A 22559-nucleotide genomic window follows, 5' to 3' on the forward strand; every position below is an offset into this window, starting at 1 on the left:
TAATACATTTTCTTCATAGATTTTCTCAATTGAACAACAGTGATATTTTATTTTATATTTTTATACTTTTTTTAGATTTCCCTATGTTGTCTAAACAAATATTGCGTTATACTGTAGTGTGATATCACGGATAAACGACATACGATACGCACGAGCAAGCTTTTAAGCTGCTAGAAAGGTCAAACGGTCTCTTGCTCACAGTGTCCCTTAATGTATTATAAGAATTAAAAATTTTTGTCAACTAAATCTAATAGACCCCATCAATTCATGTATAGTTAGTCTCTTTCGTTTATACATTGTAGTGTTCCATTCTAACTGCACGGAAGTATTTTGCTTTTGTGTTTACGCGGCGATTTCTTGTTAAGTTAAACTTGATTTTCTGTTCGATCGGGCCAAACAGACAAACCGAACCGTTCGTTTGATGGCATAAAGCGATGTCACGCCATCGCTAAAAAAGTAATCTTTTGACAGAAAATTTACCAGGCTTTTGAATTTTTTTGTTTAACCGAGAAGAACGTTGCAAGCGAACCGGCAGCGGACTCAGGGAACTGTCAACGTTCAGTGAACGAGCTAAGCACTAACAAGATCTTCAGAAAGAAAAATTATCTTGTTCGCTTCTAGCGATAGGCACACATTCAACCAAAGAATAAAAGGTAATTAATTAAAATTGTTATTCTTTGAATTCTTGTTCATCTACTTTTGTATGCTTGTTGATTTTACACGTGTCGGGAATCTTTCTTCACGTTTCCCCGGTAAAGTTTCTTCACAGTCAGTCATCGCTTTTTTTTTTTGCCCATATATATCTTTATTTGTTAACTGCATGTGTTTACAAGTACAGTATTTACCTTGTTACTTATGCTACAAGTACAAAGTGTTACAAATGAGTTTACAAGTACAGTATTTACATTGTTTCAGGAGCAGTATTTACATTGTTACAAGAGCAGTATTTACATTGTTACAAGTACCTATTATTACTTATAGTGCTTTGGGGGAGAGTGTTTTTTCTATTCGATTATTTAAAAAAAGATGTTCTATTCGGTATTTACATAGCACTTTATCAACGAAAGTAGAGAGGTGAATAGCTTTATTTTGCATCTTACATGTGTTGATGTAGAATGTCATAAACAAGGTCGTATAATTAAATTTCTTTAATAATGTTTTGTCGTATGGACCGGACATGATGCCAAATAGTTTTTCTTCAATTGTTGGAGTAAAATTCGAATTATTTACTGCATTAAACCAGTCGATGACATTTTTTACAAAGCTTTTAACAAATTCGCAATCAATAACTGTGTGATCAATTGAAAGTCGACAAAATGTTGGGTGTCTTGGTGGATGTCAACTTTTCCCCCCTTTTTGCCAAATGCTACATGAAAACTCAGCAGTTGTCGCCAAACTCAAGAATATATTGAACAATCAGTGTTAAATAATCATGTTTGAATACATCCGAGATGACACGGTGAAAACATTTGGTGAATCAGAATTGAAGAATTTTTCAAAATCCTGTTCAATTTATAATGGCATTTCTCTTACTTACAAATGCAATCATCCAAAATAAACAAAACAAAAGAAAATAAAAAATCCTTAAACCTTACTTGTGTTTAGTCCATAATATAGATTATTCTTTTTTTAGGTCATGCATGAATTGTAATTGCTCAGTAATTACTACCAACAGGAATTTATAAGTTTTGTCAATTTCATAAACTGCCATTTGCATGAATAAATGGCCACAAAGATATTCTGTAATCTACACACACAACATAATTATTATTTCTGTGTAATTTTATTTGAGTCTACAAAAAGCAAGGTTTGAATGTACTTGTTACCTAAAGCAGAAGTTTCAAACTCAAAATATTCTCGAGATTTGAAGTGATTTGGTACAACCAAGTGTTACAACAAGTGGCTTCAGAACATGAGGTGGAGGTGATTGATACTAAAAATTACATGTACAGTACAGCAGTGATTAGCAAAGAAACTGACTAACTGATAAGCATGCATAGACAATAATTATTGTCCCTGGACCCACTCTCCTGAGAGTGTAACATTGGCTGGCAGAGATCAGGGGTAGATAGGGTATAGAAATCAGAGAGTTTTGGTCTAGAATTGAGTATCATTTGCTGAGAAGCTGATCAGTGCTATGAAGAATTAAGTCCAGAATAGGAATAAACACTCAGAAGAGAAAGAGGCTTTCCTAAACGTAAATAAACTCATCCTGGCAACGTCGCTGTCGAATGGTTCCCTGTTAAAAACACTGATAGTGATACAGTGCTGAAAAAGTCTGGGATAGGGTTCATCTCATTGATTTTGAATTTCTTGAAGTAATTAAGGTTTAAGTTGTCTGAAACTTGGTTTTGTTTTTGTGGTTACTGGCTCTTTTAGTAAAGCCAGTAACCTAATGCCATTGAGTCTGTAAGTTAGTCTGTCAGTGACTTTTTTTTATTTGTGTAATCGCTGACCAAAACATACTGAAAATGTATGGGACATTGCTGGCTCGTTTTCCCATGTCCATTTCTCATGCATGGTTTACCAAACAAAGAAAATGGCGTCTGTTGTAGGCCCTTTCAAGGCAATAAAATTCTACTCATCACGTACAAGGCTCTTAACGATCTGGCACCTTCATACGTTCGCGACCTCCTTACTCCTTACACTCCACCTCGTCAGCTACACTCATCTTCAAAAGACCTTCTTTCTATTCCGCATTTCAATTTGAAAACATATGGCGCAAGATCTTTCTCCGTGGCAGCTCCTACACTCTGGAATACTCTACCTTCTGACATTAAGAACAGCTCCTCAGTGTCCCTTTTTAAACATAAACTTAAAACTTTCCTTTTTAAAAAAGCATTTTTATAACTTTTTAGCAACACTTTTTATTAGTCTAAGATTTTAAGCATTTTTGTAACCTTTTAACTATTTTTATATTTATTTTTTTTAATAGTGTTTTTAATATTTTTAACGTTACTTCTGTAAAGCGCTTTTGAACTTTTAGGATATTGGCGCTATATAAATATTTTATTATTATTATTATTAAAAAATTTTCTTCGTTTACGATTAAAAGACATCTTTTGAAGTCTAGAATCGAAGGAAATGAATCTGGAAAGTACTCAATGGCAGAAAAAGTGGACATTGAGGTCTTAAAGTCTTCGTTGGTTGGGCGTTTGTCAAGGAGGAAATTCGCAAGACACACAACACGAAATTTAACCCAAACTACGAAGTCAACTTGAAATGGAGTTTTCAGGACTTGCACGTGCGGCTAAATGCAATAATTGCACTAGACACTTAGAAAAAGAAAATAAGAAAAAAAGAAAATGTTAAAAAAAAATTACGGCAGGTGGTGGAGTCGAACGCTTGAGGAGCGTCTTCTTTAACCATTAGGACACCAGTTTACTTGATTCAAAGATTCATCAATTTTAGGTAAAAATTGTGTTTTCCATACAAAAGTGCATTGTAGGTTAACCGAAATGAAGACCCGCCAAACGTATTTTTAACGTTTTTATCATATTTTCAATGTTTGTAATGTCTTTTTTGTCCAAATGGCGGAAATAAAACAGCAGTAATACTGTCTCGTCAAAATCGCGTAATTAAGTACCGTACCTGCGAAATAAAGTGCAAATAAGGTACTCTCCAATAAACCTAAAGATACAACTCCTCTCTCATCATTGTCGTTCTTACATGTATTTACTGCAGACAGTAACCACATGACCTCTTAGAGGGCTTTTATTTTACACTCCACTCACATCTCTTCATTTAATAATTTGATTGCATAAAGACTGCAGTGCTTATCAATGTTTATGCAATTTAAGTTTGATCAGTCCAATCGAGTTCTGAAATCAAATGTACAAGTTCAGTACTCAAACTCACTGAAAAGTTTCTGTTTGATTAGGTAAGATTTACGTATCAATCGAAAAACAATCGAATGATGGTTGTTCAATTGAGTTTGACTGATTTTTGGTTTGATTAGCTACACCAGGAATTTTTAGCTGTCTGGCTTCAAGTATAAAACTAAACAGCTCAAATTATGTTTACTATAACAGCTTCATTTTGTTTCTTTTAACAGAAATAAAGATGTCTGATACATATCAAGGAACTCTAAATTTTATTACTCCTGTTGGTTCAAGTGCAAGGCACTACACTTGTGGGCAATGTGGATTGAGTTTTGTTTCACAATCAGAATTGGAAAGCCACCAGTCTTTGCACCCTATAGAAAAGCTGCTCAGATGTAAACACTGTGGCATGTACTTCCAAGAGGAGATGAAGTTAAAAGCACATGCCAAGAAGCATGAGGTACAAGTGGGGTATTTAAGTCCATTAAACCCTGAAGAATCTCAGAAAACTGAGGTGCAAGTAGAGTCTTCAAGTCCACAGAAACCTGGAAAATCTTCTGGCAGTAAAGTGGCTCTCAAAAAACGTGTCAAATCTACACTGCCTGCAGTGTCTTATAAATGCACATACTGTGACAAGTCTTTTAAGAACCAGACTCGGTTTAAACAACATGAAAGAAAACAACATACAGGTGAGCTATTCTTTAAATGCTCATACTGTGAAAAGAGATTCAGAATCAAGTCCCAACTCAAAATACATGAACGATTTCACACTGGGGAAAAGCCTTACAAGTGCACCCACTGTGACAAGTCTTTTTCAGTTAAGTCATCTCTCTTTTCCCACAAACAAAAACATACTGAAGTACCAAAACCCTTCAATTGTACCCACTGTGATGAGACTTTTGTCAGCAAGTCAAGGCTTGAAGCGCATAAAAAACACCATACAGGTGTGAAGCCCCACAATTGCAGCTAATGTAACCGCTCATATGCGACCAAATCAAAGCTTCTTGTACATGAACGCACACATGAGAAGATACACTACAAATGCACTGATTGTCACAAGACCTTTAGGAGTGCTACACGCTTTAGATTGCATAAAGAAATACACATTGGTGTGAAGAACAATAAATGTACTCATTGCAATAAGGCATTTAGGCTTCCATATCAGCTAAAGGCACACCAGCAAGTTCACTCAGAAGAGAGGAAGTTTAAATGTAATCTCTGTAACTGCTTTTTCAAGACTACCAAGAGTCTGAGAAGACACGTCAAAAGACATGAGTCCAAGCCCGTAGAATGTACCCACTGCAACAAAATCTTTAAAAATCCACTAAGTTTATCAGAGCATATAACAAGAAATATAAAGGTTTATAATCCTGAAAAGACCCACGAATGTAGTCACTGTGGGAAACTTTTTACATCAGTTTCTGATCTCGGATATCACAAACAAATGCACAATCCAAAATGTGCCCATTGTGGCCAACGTTTTAGAAATCTGACAGCACTTAAAATTCATAAAAGAATTCACACTGGTGAGAGACCCTATAAATGTTCTCGTTGCAATCAAGGCTTTAGAACGCCTCTCTATTTGGAGTTCCACTCAAAAGTACATCAAGCTGAAAGTGGCAGTGGAGAGAACCTTAGCAGTTGTAACCAGTGTGGCAAGTGTTTCGAGAGTAATATCCTCCTTCGGTTGCATACACAGAGAGTTCACGGTGACAAGAAATTACCCTTCCAGTGTACTCAGTGCAATGGTGCCTTTTCATCTGCTCCACAACTTGTTAAACATCGGAGAACACATGCAGAGATGAGACCCCACAAGTGTTCACGATGCCACATGTCTTTCAAACTACCAGGTCACCTTGAAGCTCATATAAAAAGTCAGCATGGAGAAAACCCTCTTAAATGTACTGTTTGTGAAAAGATTTTTTTATGTAAATCATCATTTAGAAAACACAGAAAGATTCATCCTGGTATGAAGGCTCACAAATGTAAAGAATGTCAGAAAGACTTTGTACATTATGAAGATCTGAGGAATCATGAAAAAATCCACACAGAAAGAGGAACTTTTAAGTGTACTTATTGTGATGGTATCTTTTTGCATCAATCGTCACTAATAAGGCACACAAAGACTCACTTGGGTATAAAGCCTCACAAATGTAAACAATGTTGTAGAAGCTTTGCACGACCTGAAGGTCTGAGGAATCATGAGAGGCTCCACACAGGAGAGAAACCCTTTAAATGTACAGAATGCGACATGCGATTTGCCCTTTCAACAAACTGCAATAAACACATGAGAAGAATACACAGAATACATTGTAAAAAGTATGTTGCAGACAACTATAATGAGATGGAGGTCACTGAGTGTAGTCAGAATGAGGAAGGTTTGAGTGACTCAGGAGATGGCAAAAAAATTATTGAAAATTACAGCAACGATGTTCCGCACAAATGCATCAAATGTGGTCAGTGTTTCCCAGATGCTCCTCAACTTACAGAGCATGTTGTAAAACACTGTGATATTTATTGTTCCAAACATGATCACAGTAAAGGACTTGAGGACAGTAATGGTGCAGCTGCTGATACATTGGAAAGTACTTTTGGTGTGCAGATGGAGGTATTTGTTCTTGAAGATGGTTTTTAGGTGGCTAATCACAGTGAATGTGAGGCAACGATATAGCAGACCTGAACCAGACTGGTTCATAGCTCTTAAAAATGCATGCAGAATACTGTAAAAACCAGTGTATGAGCCACCACCCCCTCGATTATAAGCAATGTGTTTATTACTATCTTATTATTATTAAATACTATTAAAGTTACTGTTCGTTGTTTTACTGTAGTCTTACTTTAAGTGTAAAACGCTTAATAATAATACTGTAATAATGATGATGATGATGATGATGATAGTGAAAAGTCTCTGCCATTTTATTGTGTTTCAAAATTTTTGTTGTTACAGTTTTGATTTTGTTGCAAATATTAATATGAATTCAGTGTAATTTGGCATTTAAAAACTTAATTAAATACAAGTAAATAAAAGATGTATTTCAATCAACAATGCTGCAGCTCAATTTGAAACGTTTTTTTAATTCCACTTATAACCCCCCATTCTATCCAAAACCTCTTACGAAGTTGTATTAACTAATTAACTAACTAATGAACTATATAGCTAATTAACAAGTTAATCATGTACTATTTCAAAAACGAGTGCGAGGGTTTCATCAGGTTTCCAAACGCGAGAAAACTTTTGAAACCACGAGGCCGCAGGCCGAGTGGTTTTATTGTTTTCGAGCGTTTGGAAACCTGGTAAAACCCGAAGCACGAGTTCTTGAAATTACTTCTCCAACGAAGAAAATTAGATAATTTTTCTACGTAATTAGCAGTGCCTATTCGGACAGGTTTGTTTTCGTTTGTTATATTTTTACAATGGAACTCGATCATGACACATACTTGCTAGGTTATCCAATTGTTGGCTTTGTCAAGGATATCTGACACCCACTTGTTAGATTTTCACAACTTTCTGTAATAATTATTGATTGTATATCTCCCGCTTCGTTGGTTGTTTGATCGAAACGAACGCTCTGCTTAGTACTTTGCTTCGCCGTGGCGAATAGATTTAGGAGAGTTTTGCATAGAAAGGGCCCGGTTCCAAAGTGTAGCCTCTGCAAAAACAAATGGGCGGCTTCATTTTTTGGAACGGCATAGAGTGGACGTTGAAAGTGCTAACGTTGGAACCACGTGGCTTCTTTAAAGAAAGTAAACCTAAAGAAGAGATAGCATCGAACGAGAAAGCAGTCAATTCTCAGTAAGCCCTTTTTATTGTGTGGACTTGAATAACTGTTCGATTCACTAACAAATAAGAAATGTGTGTAAGTTTCGTAATGAAATGTTTGATGGTGAAATTTATTGTCTGCATCGGAAAAGCGATTTTTTAAACGTTGTTGTTCTGTTGCTTTATGAATATGCAGATTAAGAAACATTTTACACACGGGTTTAAAATCGTTTCCAAACACGTGTGGTTTTCAACTCGTTTTTCATTGGGTTTCTAAACTCATCCACCTGACCAGAATGGGGCGTTCTGGTAGGCTAATAACAATATGAATAATTAATGAGTTTGAGAAATAACTGATTAAGGTCGCAGTGTACCTTCAGGAGTGTCGCCAGTCTTTATTAAATTGTATCAAATTTACAAAAATCTATAAAATTGGCTACCTGCTAGTAATTTTTTATCCTTTGATTCCTACTTGTTCGCTTCACAAATCTCTTAAAGCAGCTACGTCACGGAGAACTCTGTTGTCCGCAATCTATCTCAATCTTCGTCCGTTGAAACCATCCTTGGTCATTTTAGCGTTTATATAATTTCTTTGATGTTTTCTTATGTTAGAAAACTATTATTTTGAGGTTTCCTTCAATTTGGAAGTAATCAGAAAAATGGCTCAAAATATCGTGACAGTGCTCCTTTAGTTTACCAGAGTGCCTATTTATATGCTCTTCCGCCTTCCGTCCTTTTCCGTCCTGCACACACTCTAGTCAGTTAGCTTTGCAAGTATTTGGCCTTTTCTTTTAAAATAATTTGCTCAAGATTACAGTCAACTCTCTCTTAACGGTCACCTCGGCTCTATTAGACGGACACCTGGTGTTGGTCCCTGCCGTTTTTCAGTCATTTTACTGTAGCTAAACTCCCTCTTAGACAGACAACGGACACTTTGAAACCGTCAACGGACACTTGAGAAGTGTTTGTTTTAGTGGATAATGTGTCCTTCAGAACTTCGTATTGACATAAAGCAAAGTTAGTCAGCGCCTCAAGGATGACATAACATAGTTAAAACTGCCACGGTTACTGACGCTTGAAGTTTCGGTAGAATTGTACCGAAACTTCTAGCGTCAGTAACAATTTTAATGCCTCAAGGATACCAAACTCACTCACCAAAACAATCATTCCGCTAAAACTGATTACTTCTCTGCTTTAGTGTATGGGTATCGAAGATTTCGTTTTCTCTGACTTACAGTACAGTATTACAGTTTACAGAACCTCTCAACTTTTGCTTCAACCAGCGAATATGGTCTTATTTTTGTCTTGTTCCAGTTTACAGTGTACAGTTAAGTGTTTAAGCGATGATAGACTGCAAAACTGTCCGCGTATCTTTTGCGAATGCGCTTGGTCTTCGAACGAGAGCGAGAGGTCTGTAGCCAATGTCAGGGTGTCAAGTTCCTATTTTTTCCTATTTTTTCCTATTTTTTGGCCTGTCTCCTATTTTCTCCTATTTTTTCATGAAATTCCTATTTTTTAGGGTTTTCTCAGGTACACAGAAACATTGTGAAATATTTGAAATGAAATTGTCAATAAAACTGATAAATTCTACAAAAAAACTGAAACTTTATGTCAAAGAAGACCGCTTTGAAGCCTTTATGAGTGATTTTCTTCTGAAACTCGTGCCCAGACTTTCTCAGTGCTTTTGATAGCATGCAAGATAGTGAGGATACTCTGATGCGAGAGGAAGAAGTAGTAAAAGCAGACTTGAAAGCGGCTGATGAACTAATGATGTCTTTTCAGCAACAGCTGTCAACAAACAAACTGTTAATGTAGCCACAATGATGCTTGACACTGCTAAGACCAAGCGAGACCAAGCAATGCAAAGCTTGGAGAAAATAGGACAAAAGAGAAAACTGTTGACTGACAAACAGCACAGACTGTTAGAAAAGGCCATGTCCTTAACAGCAAATGCTGCCAAAAACGAGAGCAAAGCTAAGGTTACCCAATCTGCTTAAAGAGCCAAAACAGTATAGTGTTGGACTTTTTGATTGTTGATTTTTCAAAGTCGTGGTTGGCTTTTATTGTAAGAAAGACATACATTTGGTGAAAGTGAACATTATATTGTTTCGGTTTGTAAAAAAATTAGCTTTTCATTCTCACAGTTTGAAAGGTCTAATGACTTAAAGTAAAGGCATCTTGTGAAGTATCTAATGAAATTTGGAATCTGGTAATTGTTGTAGGATGAGTTGTGCTTGGTAACATTTGTTTATACGGCAATACATTGTGGATGTATGCCATTGTGCCTGTTAAATATTAAAGCGTTGGGTTGTGAAACAAAGTTGCTGTTGGGAGTGTTAAGAGGATAGAACTCAAAGAAATCCTCCTATTTTTTCCTATTTTGGGGTGAGAATTCCTATTTATTTCCTATTTTTTGGACATTGTCATTCCTATTTTCCTATTTTCTAAGTGCCATTTGTCACTTGACACCCTGCAATGTCAAAACTGGCACGCGAGACGATCGGCGCTTCGCGCCTTCGATAAGCGCTTTTTTTAACGACTTTAGAGAAAAAACGACTGTTTTGCAGTCTAAAGCGATGACGTGTAACAGATAACGTCATCGCTTTATGCAGGCAGCCGATCGGCAGGATCTTTTATTCTTTAATTCTGTTGTCTGTTGTTGTCTGTTTAGCCTGCGTGGCTGGCGTTCAAAGGGGAAGGAGAAGGGGGGGGGGGGGGGGGCCTCCGGGGCGAGAACGTAGGAGTGTCTCAGGGTATTCCCCAGGAAATTTTGAAAAAATAGGTTCTGAGATAGCATTTCGTCCGTTTTGAAGATAGTTTGTTCGACAAGGCAGGTACAAGTGAGGTAGCATAAACAATAATTCATGTACATTTTTAAATTCAAAACTTATTTAGAAACAGAACCTTAAAAACGTAATTTACAATTTTTTAGCTAACAGTGACGGCAGTACATAAAAAGAATTCACTTTCTTCCGTGCGTGGCATTTTACGGACAGCATTGTGTATGGATCGACATGATCTGGCTGCCGCCTTTCTCTTTATCTCGTTTTTTTCTCAACTTGAATTTTAATATCGAGTGCTGGGAATATTGATGGCACTTGTCTTCGAACAGTTCGACTATGAAGGACATTAGGTAGAATGAATCGTTGAAATTAACCTAGATTTCTAACATTTTCTGACACACATAATGTTCATATAATGTATATAATGTATAATGTGCATTAACTTTTAAATGGCGTTGATCTTTTACTGAACATTAACTTCCATCTTAGCTATAAGTTCATTACAAACTGGTTTACGCGATATCGCTAATGTTTTAAATTTGCGTAAAATTACTAATTAATAACTGTTTAATACTGAGCGCTAAATGCTGTTTACAGCACATGTTTAGAAAACTGAAAAACGCAAAAATTATTCACTGCTATACAATATTAGAGGGTTGGGACGCAGTGTATTTTCTCAGTGCTGGCATCATCATAAGCACACAGCCACACAACAAAAACAACAACAACAACGATTTATCTCGGTATTTCCACATGAGTACATGAGTATAGTACATGCTATTACCCAGTATACGAATAATCTGAAGTTGATACTTGTGTATGTTTATAGTAGTTTATTTAAACCTACAGCTAAGCATAGTATTCCTACTTGCAGGAGTATTTAAGCTAAGGGCCGAATCGCACTAGCGGACAAGTTTTAAATGTCATAACATTTTTGACAAAAACAAAATTGTCGCGACAAGTCAGAGACATTTTGAAGAAAACAAAAGGTGTAATTATTAGTGCAATAGCTCTGCACGTGCTTCGAGCATTCCTGTACATTTCTCAGCACGGCCGTCTTGGGCAAACATCAAATATGCAGTGCAACGCGGTAAAAAATTTAAGGTCGCGCAAATTTCTTGACGGAGTGCTATCTTGCAAAGCTTTAATTCACTACATTTTGAACATCGATTCCTCTAAAATTTAACGAGGATATTCGGGGATGATGGAATTACATCACGATTGTCCTTTTACTGAGATATGACCGTTGTCTGTGATGTTACAAGCCCTTAAATGCAGATAATGCGATTTTGTGTCCAAGTTTTCAGCTAGAACAGCGCACCAAATTAAATGATTATATAGCTTAGTGGTAAATCATAACCTATTTTGTGCTATGGCTAGAACGAAATTTAAGTTAATGGCTTCTAAGAGAGCAAAAATGTGAAATCTAAACTTTGAAACGTGCTATCTTCATTTTGAGAAGAAAATTTAAAAATTCGCTCTAGTCATAGCACAATAGAGTTAACCAAGTTTATGTTCCTCGCGAATCAACTCTTGAAATTCTATATCGGCGGAGAAAACTTGGACACAAAATTGCAGGTTTTGAGGCTTCCGAAGACCTTCCGAGTCAATGTTTACAACAACGTGTGATATATTCAAAGCTTTGAATCTAATTATGATAATTCCCTATGTTCCAGCGCACGTGCACAAAGCTGAGAACAATTACTAGTAATTACTTGTACAAAAGAGTAAAAACAAACATTCTCATAAATATTTCGTTTGTTGTCGGCTTCAGTCGTCCGGCAGTTCTTGCATACTCTTTAAATAAATACATACTAATGATTGCAAGGGTCCTGCGCGACCTTAAAGTACGCGTGTTCTCATGCAGTAGAATAATGAGTCGTCTCAAGATAACTTTTTCTTTTCTCATTCTTACATTTGGCCGAAACACTTCACTTGTAAATATGCTCTGCATCTCGCAAAAAAATTTTGCGGCTGGATTAAGATAGTGAGAGCCACATCACGGTGCATACTACTTGGCTTCACACTAGAAGCTAAGTTAGTTTCAAGTCAGCACTTGAATCAAGTGCACTTAAAAATCTTAAGTCGTATTTTACAAAATCTGGCTTCACACTTGATGACTAAGTATATTACTTGAGTTACAAGCTGTCAATCATCTTTCGCGGGGTAAAATCAGTCACGCATAATTATCACAAACACGATTGCACGCTTGTGAAATCATGAGGCCTTTGCAAAAGAGAATAGTTTTTTTGTAATTTCCTATTTATTTTGTCGTTACTTTGGATTGTTTGAAGGAGTCGGCGGGATAAAGTGTATTTGTTGCGGCGCGAAGAAGTGGCCAGGTTGAAATAGTGGCTGCACGTGTGGCTGGTTTTGAAGAACCGCATTTCGTGGTAGAAATGAAAACCGATGGTTAAAGCCGTCTCTGAAAAAACGGAAGTTAAAATAGGATTATAAGTTTATTATAAGTTTAACCATATGCATCGACTTTTCTTTTCTTTCTTTGTTAACTTACATAAAAGACTCTTGCTCCTCCGAACACCAGCCGTCCATTTTGAATTTCTTCTGATTTCAGCTGGCAAGCTGTTTTTCAGAATCGTGACAACGCTGCACGCGCGCGCTTTCAGTTGGCTTCCATTTCCTATTGGTCAAGTGCGTTCTCAAGTGTGGTGTAGACCATACTTGGCGGCGTACTTCGGCTTCTTTGAACTACGAAAGTTTCCATGGTCACCAAGAAAAGTTCAAGTAAGTACGTTTTACCCCTTCACACTCAAAGTAGGTTCCAGGTGCACTTAGACTATACTTTAAGCTCTAGTGTGAAGCCAAGTACTATCCCAACAATTTTTGAGTGCGTGTTGTTTTTCGGTGCAATTTGGGCCAAACACAATAGCCAATCAACAACGTATTGTTATCTGGCATTACGAGGGGCATGGGAATGCGACTTGTCATGAAATGTCCTGCCATGGGGCAGGATAACGGCCCCTTTGATGATTTGTCCGTTTTGACAAAATTTGCCCTTGTCCAACAAGTCGTTCGCACTTGTTTTTGCAATTCTTTGACAAAATCTATCGCGCGTGCAACGCGGACCAATCATAAGACAACTGCTTCTTTGTTTTCGTGAAATGTTAGACAAGTTCTTGGTCTCAAAAAACGCATTCGCACTTGTTTTCTGTAACAAGTGACACGTTGATGATGAAATCTACCAATTGTTACAAAATTTGTCCGCTAGTGCGATTCGGCCCTAACTATATAAATCCAATACTTCAGTTAGTAGTGCCTCAATGCAATAAACCTACCACAATTAAGATTTATTTTCAATTGACAAGCGATCACATGACAACTTAAATATATTGCCCAAGGTTCTTTGAGCAGTCTTAAATAGAATATTATATTGTATTATACTAGAATAAAAGCTCCGCTTTTCGGGCTAATATTTGTTTTAAGAACTTGAAATTTACGCGGGAACTGTCAGCCGATAGTTCCTCGACAGATGCTGAACTGAATTGACAGTCTTGTATTGTTTATTTAGAATAAATACTGGCTTACAATCATAAAGAAATATCAAATATTTAAATTTCGTAATGCTGGGATACACCCTGCAATAACAAATACTGGTCACAGAATACTGAATGATAAATTTAATATCGAGCCTACGCTAATCGGCTAAGAATAACTGAATAGTTATGGTAAAGTATTCCTCTCCCACGTAGAAGAAAGGACTGTAGGGAATGATCTTGTTGCCATGGCGACATTTTTTGTTAAATGGAAGCACCTTGAACGGCGATCAAATACCCATAAGAACAGGTTGATCAAAATTGAGCATTATTATTTCTTGCATTTTAGGGTATCGTTCTACATTAATGCGAATAAACGAACATTAAAGTCAGTAGAAAGGTTTTGAAGCTGACGGGACCATCATTTTATTAACGTTCCAACCGTAATTTGACAACTAACTTGCCATAATAAGACTCCCAAATCTCAGATCTCTGGAACAAAAAAACCCTCGAAAAATATTGGATTGTATCGTCCTACTGGAGCTTGTTTCCCATTTTAACGCTACAAATAGTTTTGAGCCTGCTTTATGTCGTTGGTATGTTTAGATTACTAAGACATCAAATTACATCTCAGCTCCGAAGATCATAATCCCTCCCTTCTCACCCTCTCCAAAAGCAGTAAGTACACGACTTGTTTACGGCGTAAATATCTACAGACGGCTACAATATGAATGACTGTTTTGTTTTCATTTTACCAGGTAGAAATGAACAGGATTTGTTGTGATATATTACCCTAAACATCATTGTTTGAGTATCGTCTACAGGCTATCAGTCTAATAAATGCTTTGTGATAAAACTTACTCATCATTCCATAACAGACAGGATGCAGGGCGCTTGGCAAGCACGTTAAAGTAAAAACAATCCTGGAGAAAGTGTAATAATGAGGCCAGTTTAAAAACACTTCCACTCTAAATTCATGCAAAAGGAACTGAACTTGATAAGGAATATAGCAAACTACAAAAATTAAAACTAATGCAAAAACCATCTTAAGCAAATCGTTCTCCAGTTCAAAAGTTTTGTTGTTCGGTTGCGATATTACGTTGTTTGGTAAGTGTTCCTGTGAATTCCTTTTTTCTTCTTGTTCTTCAAGGTTTTGATAATTGGGACTTTTTCGTTGAAGATATTTGACCTTTTCTTTCTTGCTGTCAATGACAATGTTCATCAAGTCAGTTTCTTCTTGGTTTTCGCCAACTGTCTGGCTCAACAAGCTGCCTCCTTGCTCCTCGGTGCATGTGGACTGGCGCGTGACGGACGAAAGAGCCTTGTTCTGTTCGTCTTGGAGCTTTGCAATGACAAAGATGTGTTCCTTGATTTTCTTACTGACCAAAGCATAAGATATCGCCATTATGACAAGTGGCAGGGCAAAGTTGACTACAAAAAGGACAACTGAATATGCATCCTGGTAGTGCACATAGCCTTCTGGAAATACTTCTTCGCATCTGTGAGTTTCACAATTGTCACCGTATGAATTCACAACACGGAAGAGCGATGCAGGAACCGAAAGCCCAACGGACCCCACCCATGTGGCAATTATAACACAACGCGTTTGTCTGCGAGTTGGTTTGGCGACCAGTGGCTTGACGAGTAGAAGACAACGATAAACGGCAAGACTGGCTAATGTTGTTGTGATAACCAGCGCGCTTGCTATTTGTAAAGGATCCAGAATCTTGCACATGGCATATCCCAGCTTCCAAGACCATGGCGGCTCGTATGCATGGATTGTGAACACCAAAGAAATTGTGCTGAGAATTTCAGCGAAAGCCAAGTTACTGACTAAGTAATATGCAAACGGCTTGGTCCCGGGCTGTTTCCACACTGCTCGACACACCACATAGTTTCCAACCAGTGAAAGCACTGCTATCAGGCTGAACAAGACGGTACGAATAATTCGTAATGTTTCAGGTTCAGGAGCGAACACAAATGAAGTGTTGTTGGTGGCATCTGCAGCTGTTTGGTTTACAGTGTTCCTAAAGCATGACATCTTCACAAAACACTGATTTTTGAGAGTCGTCTTTACGATTCTAATGTTTCGTCGAAACTGTATGTCTTGTTGTTGCGGGGTCAATTTTAAAACGACAAATCGTCACGTTTTATGGACATTTGTAATGCAAGTAGCCTATTTAATGACTGGATCTTTTTCTTCCTTCAGCTACTCGACGGTGGCCTATGAACAAAAACCGGATACATTAATTTCGCCCACAGCAAAGTGGCTCATTTACATTCTATTAAGTAACAATTTAAGAATTTTTATAGGCTTGCTCAGGTGAAATAAAGAAGCCGATCTTGGACACAAATCGTCACTTTAATACCGACATAAAAAATAAAAATAAAGTGATTTACTATCCACAGTAATGCTACAGTTTTCCTTAAAGGCTTTTCGTGCTCTTTGCACCATGAAAAAAATGGAAACATAAAACTTATATATAGCCGGATACATTGGATCTTTGCCTCGAGCAAAAGTGCGGTTCATTTGCATTTTATAAACAATTTATTATTTTTATTTTTCTTTTAAGAGAAAAGAATATCTTAACAAAAACTAAACTCTATTGCATGGAAAATAAAATTTCCCTTTTGTTTTCTTAACTCAAAGTTTTTATTTCCAAAATGAAACAAGTTCATATCAAAAATTTACACCGCTCTTTGAAAATAATTTTCAAGCAATTGTCAAGCAATTAACGCTCAGTTTGGAAGTCATTCATTGAACTGAGCAATAGAAATTATTTTTTCTTTTCACTTAGAGGGGGCGTGATATCTAAATGCGTTCAAGTTCCGTCCATTGGGTGCTTTGAATATGTCATTTGAAGTCAAAAAATTGTGCTCCTTGAAATATGTAAAGAGCACACCTAAAGTCACGGCTTGGAAGGATAAAATATGACAGAAATTATTATATTTATGAGGCCGTGCCAGTAACAGGTTTTAAACAGCAGTACAACCAACCTGAAAAACAAGAACTGTCGTTGGGTTGAAGAGTGTATGTTTAAAAGCCTGGCTGAAAAACGTACGGAAACAATTTGCTTTTTTGTTCCATTGTACCCGTATTGACTTCCTGCTCTCCCTCACAGGCTTTATTTCTATTAAAATTAAAATTAAATGGCTTTCAAGCTGTTTGATGTGTCTGTCGTTTAGTCTCCACAAACCACGTTAATTTAAGATCAATTTTTGTCATCCTCGATGTTTGTATTATTTCAGTGTGGTGGTCCATTTTTCAATCTCCCTGATTGTTTATGGTTTGGCTCCTGCACGAACTAAGTGCTAACTAAATGAGTTTTGATCCTTTTATTATGCCACATGTGTCATGCATTTCAGGAGCTGTGTTAAGTCATCTTTAAACAGTGGTTTTCTTTAAATTTACTCTGAGTCAGGAAGAAAGAGATATGGGATAATCAAAATGAAACCCCACAAGAAATGCAATGAGTGGTCAGGCCACGGCCATTGTATTGCATGTGGTGATACGATAAATGTTTTAATTTGTAAAAAAAAATGCTAAATTAGTGAATCCGTTTTTTCGAGACTTCTTGTTTACTTAGAGTTAAGCGGATGGGGAACTACAAGCAAGAAAGGAAGAAATAGACCAGAGGAAATGAATTCGTTATTAAATACCCTTGTTTTCACATGAAGTTCGCGCTAAGTGCCACTATTTATGACACTGAGTGTTTTGACTAGGCACTTTGCCATTTTAAATTCGTATTTTTTCAAGTTAACGCCTTTTAAGTGACAGGCAAAATCTGTCTCACTTTTTTGTCTGAGGAACAACTTCCCAGTTTTGCCATTGTTGTTAAAATAAGGCAACTCCTTTCCATATATACAGCTGTACAACCTTTGTAACGTGAGTGAGAAAACACATGTTCCATAATAAGGGTAAGCAATATATAGAGCGCTTGATAGTGTAAACAACTGAACAGATAACAGACCGTCTGTTTTTTTTTTAATTTTTTTGTTGTTTTGTTTTTCAGGCAACATATCCGGTGTATAAAATGCAATAAAACCAGTTCTTGCGTTGGGGAAAAAAGTGAAAAATTGAAACCAACTTGAAATTGAGTCTGAAATTGTGTACTATAGCGTAAGAGTTAAACACTGATTTAGAGATAATTGAAGATAGCGGTTTATAGTTTGTTAGTTTGTTTTCAATCCAGTTGAACGAAAAACAAACCGTTCACTGTGAAATGGCCGCGCTTAGTTTAAACTCATTTAAGATGGCCGGGCACACACCCCACATAAATTGGCCGGATGACTTCAAAAAGGGTTCGAGTGTAGATGGAACGCACGCTGAGATAGGAAACAGTTTCAAACTTTAATCCATTTCAAGCTATAGTAGCTATAAACGTAGTGACTATAAAACGCCAGGCAAAATTGAAAAACAAAATCAACCTTCCCTTTTCCTGTGTAAGGAAACTTGACTCACGTGTCTGACTTGAGCATGCCACTCTCAATATCTTCGTTGTCTTTACAGGAAAATTGATGGGATATTCAAACAAGATTCATTATTATATAGTGGAAGTATACTGACTGGAGAAACTAAAGCATTGTGCACACATTTTCCAACTAAAATACAAGACAAAAGTCTAATATTGCCATGCTTCATTCTTTTAGAATGCGTTTTTGGAAAAAATTAAATCGGGGTTTTTAAATTCTAACATGCCGGATTGCGACTCTGAAAATCTGAAAACCATACTCCGAACATATCTATGTGACCAAGTTTCGCGTCAAATAAATTGGTGCATCGTGCGTCAAAAGTTGTTATATTTCGACATAATGTTAAAATTAGATCGAAAAAAAAATCTTAAATCCAGTGTTATCCATGTAGCACGCTTTCGTTAAAACAAACACTTTGAGAACACTTGGAGAAAAATCAGGCTTTTACAAACGCGCTGTGTTTTATACAAGTCAGATTAAAATTAAAATTCCTCTCGATCAGAGGGAAAATGAGGGAAGAATTAATCAATATTGGGAGAAAATATACAGGTTAAAAATACATGTCAATCTCATGAAGAGTTAAAAAGAAAATGCAGTTGAAAAGTTCAACAAACTGAGTAAAAAACAAAAATAAATAAGCCAATAAAGAATGTGGTCTTTCCGAAAGGAATTTCGTCAGTACAGTACATTCGAAGAAAGAAAAATAATTGAGTGAAAGCGATTCGACGAAAATTATGTTTTCGTTTGTTGTTATGTTCACTTGAACAAGCAGAGAAAAAAATCCCTTCGCTGTCACCGACCTCCCCGCCTGACAGCCGCGGTGGAATAATTGGCAAGAGTTTTACCCAGCGCTCTAGAATTAATAGCGATAAATCGATCATAAAAATAACCATTACTCTAATCTTCTTCAAATTTAGAAAACATTCAAAAAAGACATTTTTACATACAAATGAGTGTGTAGACAATTCAATGATCAGTGCAAAAACCTGTCAAACAAATCGATCCAGACTTTATTTATCGCACAGTGTTTTGATGCTCACTTTATCTTTTATCCATAATTGCAGAAGAAATACGATGTATCTACAGCAGGCTGTATTCAGATGGATCGTTTTCCACTGCCCCCTCTGTCGTGACATTAGGTAATCAATAAAGGTAATAAATGATTCAAATTATGAATCATAAAGTTTCAGTAGTGTCTGATCTTACAAATTCAAAGTTCGTTTCTCGCCCCTTATTTTAGCTTGCTGTTGTTGTTTTTGTCGTCAAAAAGCTCAAAGAAAGTAAGCGAAATTAGAATTTTCTTACCTTCTTACTTAGTGGAAACTTGTCTTTCATTTTTCATTGCGTTCTTTCAGCGTATAGCACCTGAAGCAGGAATTGTAATATTTATTGTAATAAAGAACACCTGCTTTAGCAGGCTCAGCGTGGATTGTATATTTATTCGCATCACGATCTCTTTTAAAACATGGTGGGTATATGGATGCATGTTTTGCAAACTCAAATACAAAATAAACATACGCCCGTAATGACAAGGAAGGGTAAAGACAGCTTAGCTAACCGATCGAACATTTTGTTTCGTTAATCTTCAAACTTAATCAAAACAAACCCAAATCCGATGATGGTAAATTGAACAGATTTGGATATCTTCTTTTAGAAAGCCTCAATAATTTGTTACCTGATTATTAGGAAATTCATTGCTGAACTTCACACGGTAATGCGGCACGGCGAAACAGCTGTACACTAATTTAGGTAAAGGAACTTTCTTTCAATCATATGTTATTTTGAAAAAGAAAACAGTCGATACCTCATTCCCTTTTAGGCTGCAAGGCTGGCGGTTTCGTTGGCGCAAAACGAGGCAAAAAAACGAGCGGCAAACCCGCGAAGGGAGTAAGGATGAGGAATGGGGAGGAGGTAATGAGCTCCCGATCCCTTCTTCCCATTCCTCTCGCTGCTTCGCCGCTCGTTTTTGTCCAGGCTAGTTTCCTTCGTATAAATATAACGTTTATCGCTTAAATAAACCCCAGTTTCAATCGACATGGTGCGTTTAACGCCCAAACAAGTCCCAATTTCATGCTTAATTCCTCCCTATCTTTACAGTTTAGAAGCCGAGAATTCTGCGAGCTCTGTATGGCTGAAAATTAAGGCAAATCCACATATTTATCAGTTAGCATTAAATATATTTAGACTTCAGTCCACGAAGCAAATGTCTTGCTGAGACGGAGTCAAGATATGACCGGGGTTTACCAAGGTAAGACGGTAGTGTCCACTCCCAAAGCTATGGGGTTTTGAGCTGTTTTGGTATGGCAGTGGGTCATAGATGTTTGCGTCAAACGTTGTCACATTTCCTGTCATCATTTGCGGTGTAACTTATTACTCTCTCTTTATCTGGGCCGAAAACGAGAGAAAGAAAGTAGCCAAGAAATATCAATTGATAAGAGAAAGCGGGATGATGCCCAAACAACCAGGCTTGAAAACAGGTGTGGAAAATGGCTTACCTTGGTGTGAAACAAGATCAGGATTTGCAGAGCCTGTGGCACCCAGGGGCGGATCCAGGATTTTTCAAAGGGGGGTGGCTGTTTACCAATAATTTTTTAGGGGGGGATTGGGCTTTCAGGCAGTTTTTTGAAAGTGGGATTGCAAATGATTTTGGATGTGAGGCCCATATTTAATGGAGCCGAAGGCTCCATCCCCCTAGGAGGGTCTGGGGGCATGCCCCCTCAGAAAATTTTGAAAACTTGAAGCCTCTTAGACGTGATTTCCGTGATTGTGAGCAGCTTTATACAGCTGTCAATTAAGTTATTAAACCACTGTTTTTCCTTGATAATTTGGCAAAATATTCTTTCTTCAACTTACCTTGCGTTATATTTCCGAGAAAAAGTCTAGTTCTTATGAAATGAACAGTGATTGAAATTTAAAGTTGACAGGCCACGAACTTACAGGAAAGAACAGATAATTATGCGTTTTTTGCTCACTCACGTGCGTGAAAATTTTTAGCCCTTGGCAAAGTGGCCTGGGGATAACATTGGCGACTTTGCTTGTTTGTGAAATCGCTTCAATGCGAAAAAACGGTACGAACACTCGCTAAAAAAGATGTAAATGGAGAAGAAAACCATTCCAGCAAGGCTAAAACAACTCTCGAAAGTTAAGAGGAATCTAATTTTTTCAAATTATACACACATGTTTTGTTACATTAAGCCAGAAGTTCGTAAAACAGGCTGTCGAAAATCTCCTATTTTGAAAAAATGGCCTTTCTTAACTTTAAACGGCCGCCTGACTATGAAAGGTGGACGGACATTGTCCTTATTTTCTATTTTAATATGTTTATTTTCATTTTTCTGGTGGATCAAGGGGGGTGGCTAGCCACCCAATCCACCCCCCCTGGATCCGCCCCTGGGCACCAGTCCGGACACCAAGTGAAAATCCCCGGGTAACGAATCAAAGTTGTCAGTTGGCCATTCGGAAATGGAGAGGAGGTCTAGGAGCTGAACAAACCTTAATATGAAAGTTACCCAACAAAACATTTGGCTTGAAAGTGGTTAAATTATAAGTTCTGTTAAGTTTGTGTGAGGTTTTAGTAACTTGAAAACTGCATATAAACGACTTTATACCAGAAAGCGAGTTTTCCCCTAACAATATAATCACTCTCTTCTTCTTCTGGTAACCGGCTCACTTAAGGTGGTCTTCTACACAAAATGTGATTTTTTTTTTACAAAAACAGCTTTGTCAGTCGGTTTTGCTACCATGTTAAAGAACTTCACGACCTGACTTCAAAAATGGGCTTTTTCAGGTCATGTGTTACAATAGTTAATGAATAACTGCCCCCCCCCCCCCCTTAGTTAAGAAAGGTACTGGTTATAAAAACAATTACTTAATAATGAATTGTTTGAGAAGCATGCAATGAACTTAATTAAGTTGTCCGGGTGACAAACCTCTAAAAACAGTGTTTTGAGTCATTTTTCTATTGAAAATGAGAACCTATTAACTATTATTAGAAAATATTAAGTAATATTAACTTTAAAAAAGGGCAACGATTTAATAAATTTTATATGTTTTAGGTTAATCACATAGAGAATGGTGTGTTTTTCCCATCCTGAACATTTCCGAACCTTTGGTTGAAACCTTAGAAAGGTATCGTGTTTGAAATGTTGGTGATCTGACTGTTTGTGCCATTCGAGAAATCGAGCTTTAAAGTTTCACTAAGTTTTACTTACGTTTTAAAGAGACCAAA

General features: G+C 37.0%; 1 protein-coding gene across 1 annotated transcript; it reads right to left on the reverse strand.

Moving 5' to 3' along the window:
* Positions 1 to 13808: 13808 nt before the first annotated feature.
* LOC144645774 (prolactin-releasing peptide receptor-like) lies at positions 13809 to 20869 on the reverse strand. The gene is made up of 3 exons (XM_078505322.1): positions 20827 to 20869; positions 19637 to 19696; positions 13809 to 16082 (listed from the first exon to the last, which is right to left on the reverse strand). The coding sequence occupies exon 3, from the start codon at positions 15897 to 15899 to the stop codon at positions 14652 to 14654; it is 1248 nt and encodes a 415-aa protein (XP_078361448.1). The 5' UTR covers positions 15900 to 16082; positions 19637 to 19696; positions 20827 to 20869; the 3' UTR covers positions 13809 to 14651.
* Between the last annotated feature and the right edge of the window lie 1690 nt (positions 20870 to 22559).

Source organism: Oculina patagonica, chromosome 3 (assembly GCF_052425735.1).
Source record: "Oculina patagonica isolate OP01 chromosome 3, crgOcupat, whole genome shotgun sequence".
Lineage (NCBI taxonomy): Eukaryota > Metazoa > Cnidaria > Anthozoa > Scleractinia > Oculinidae > Oculina > Oculina patagonica.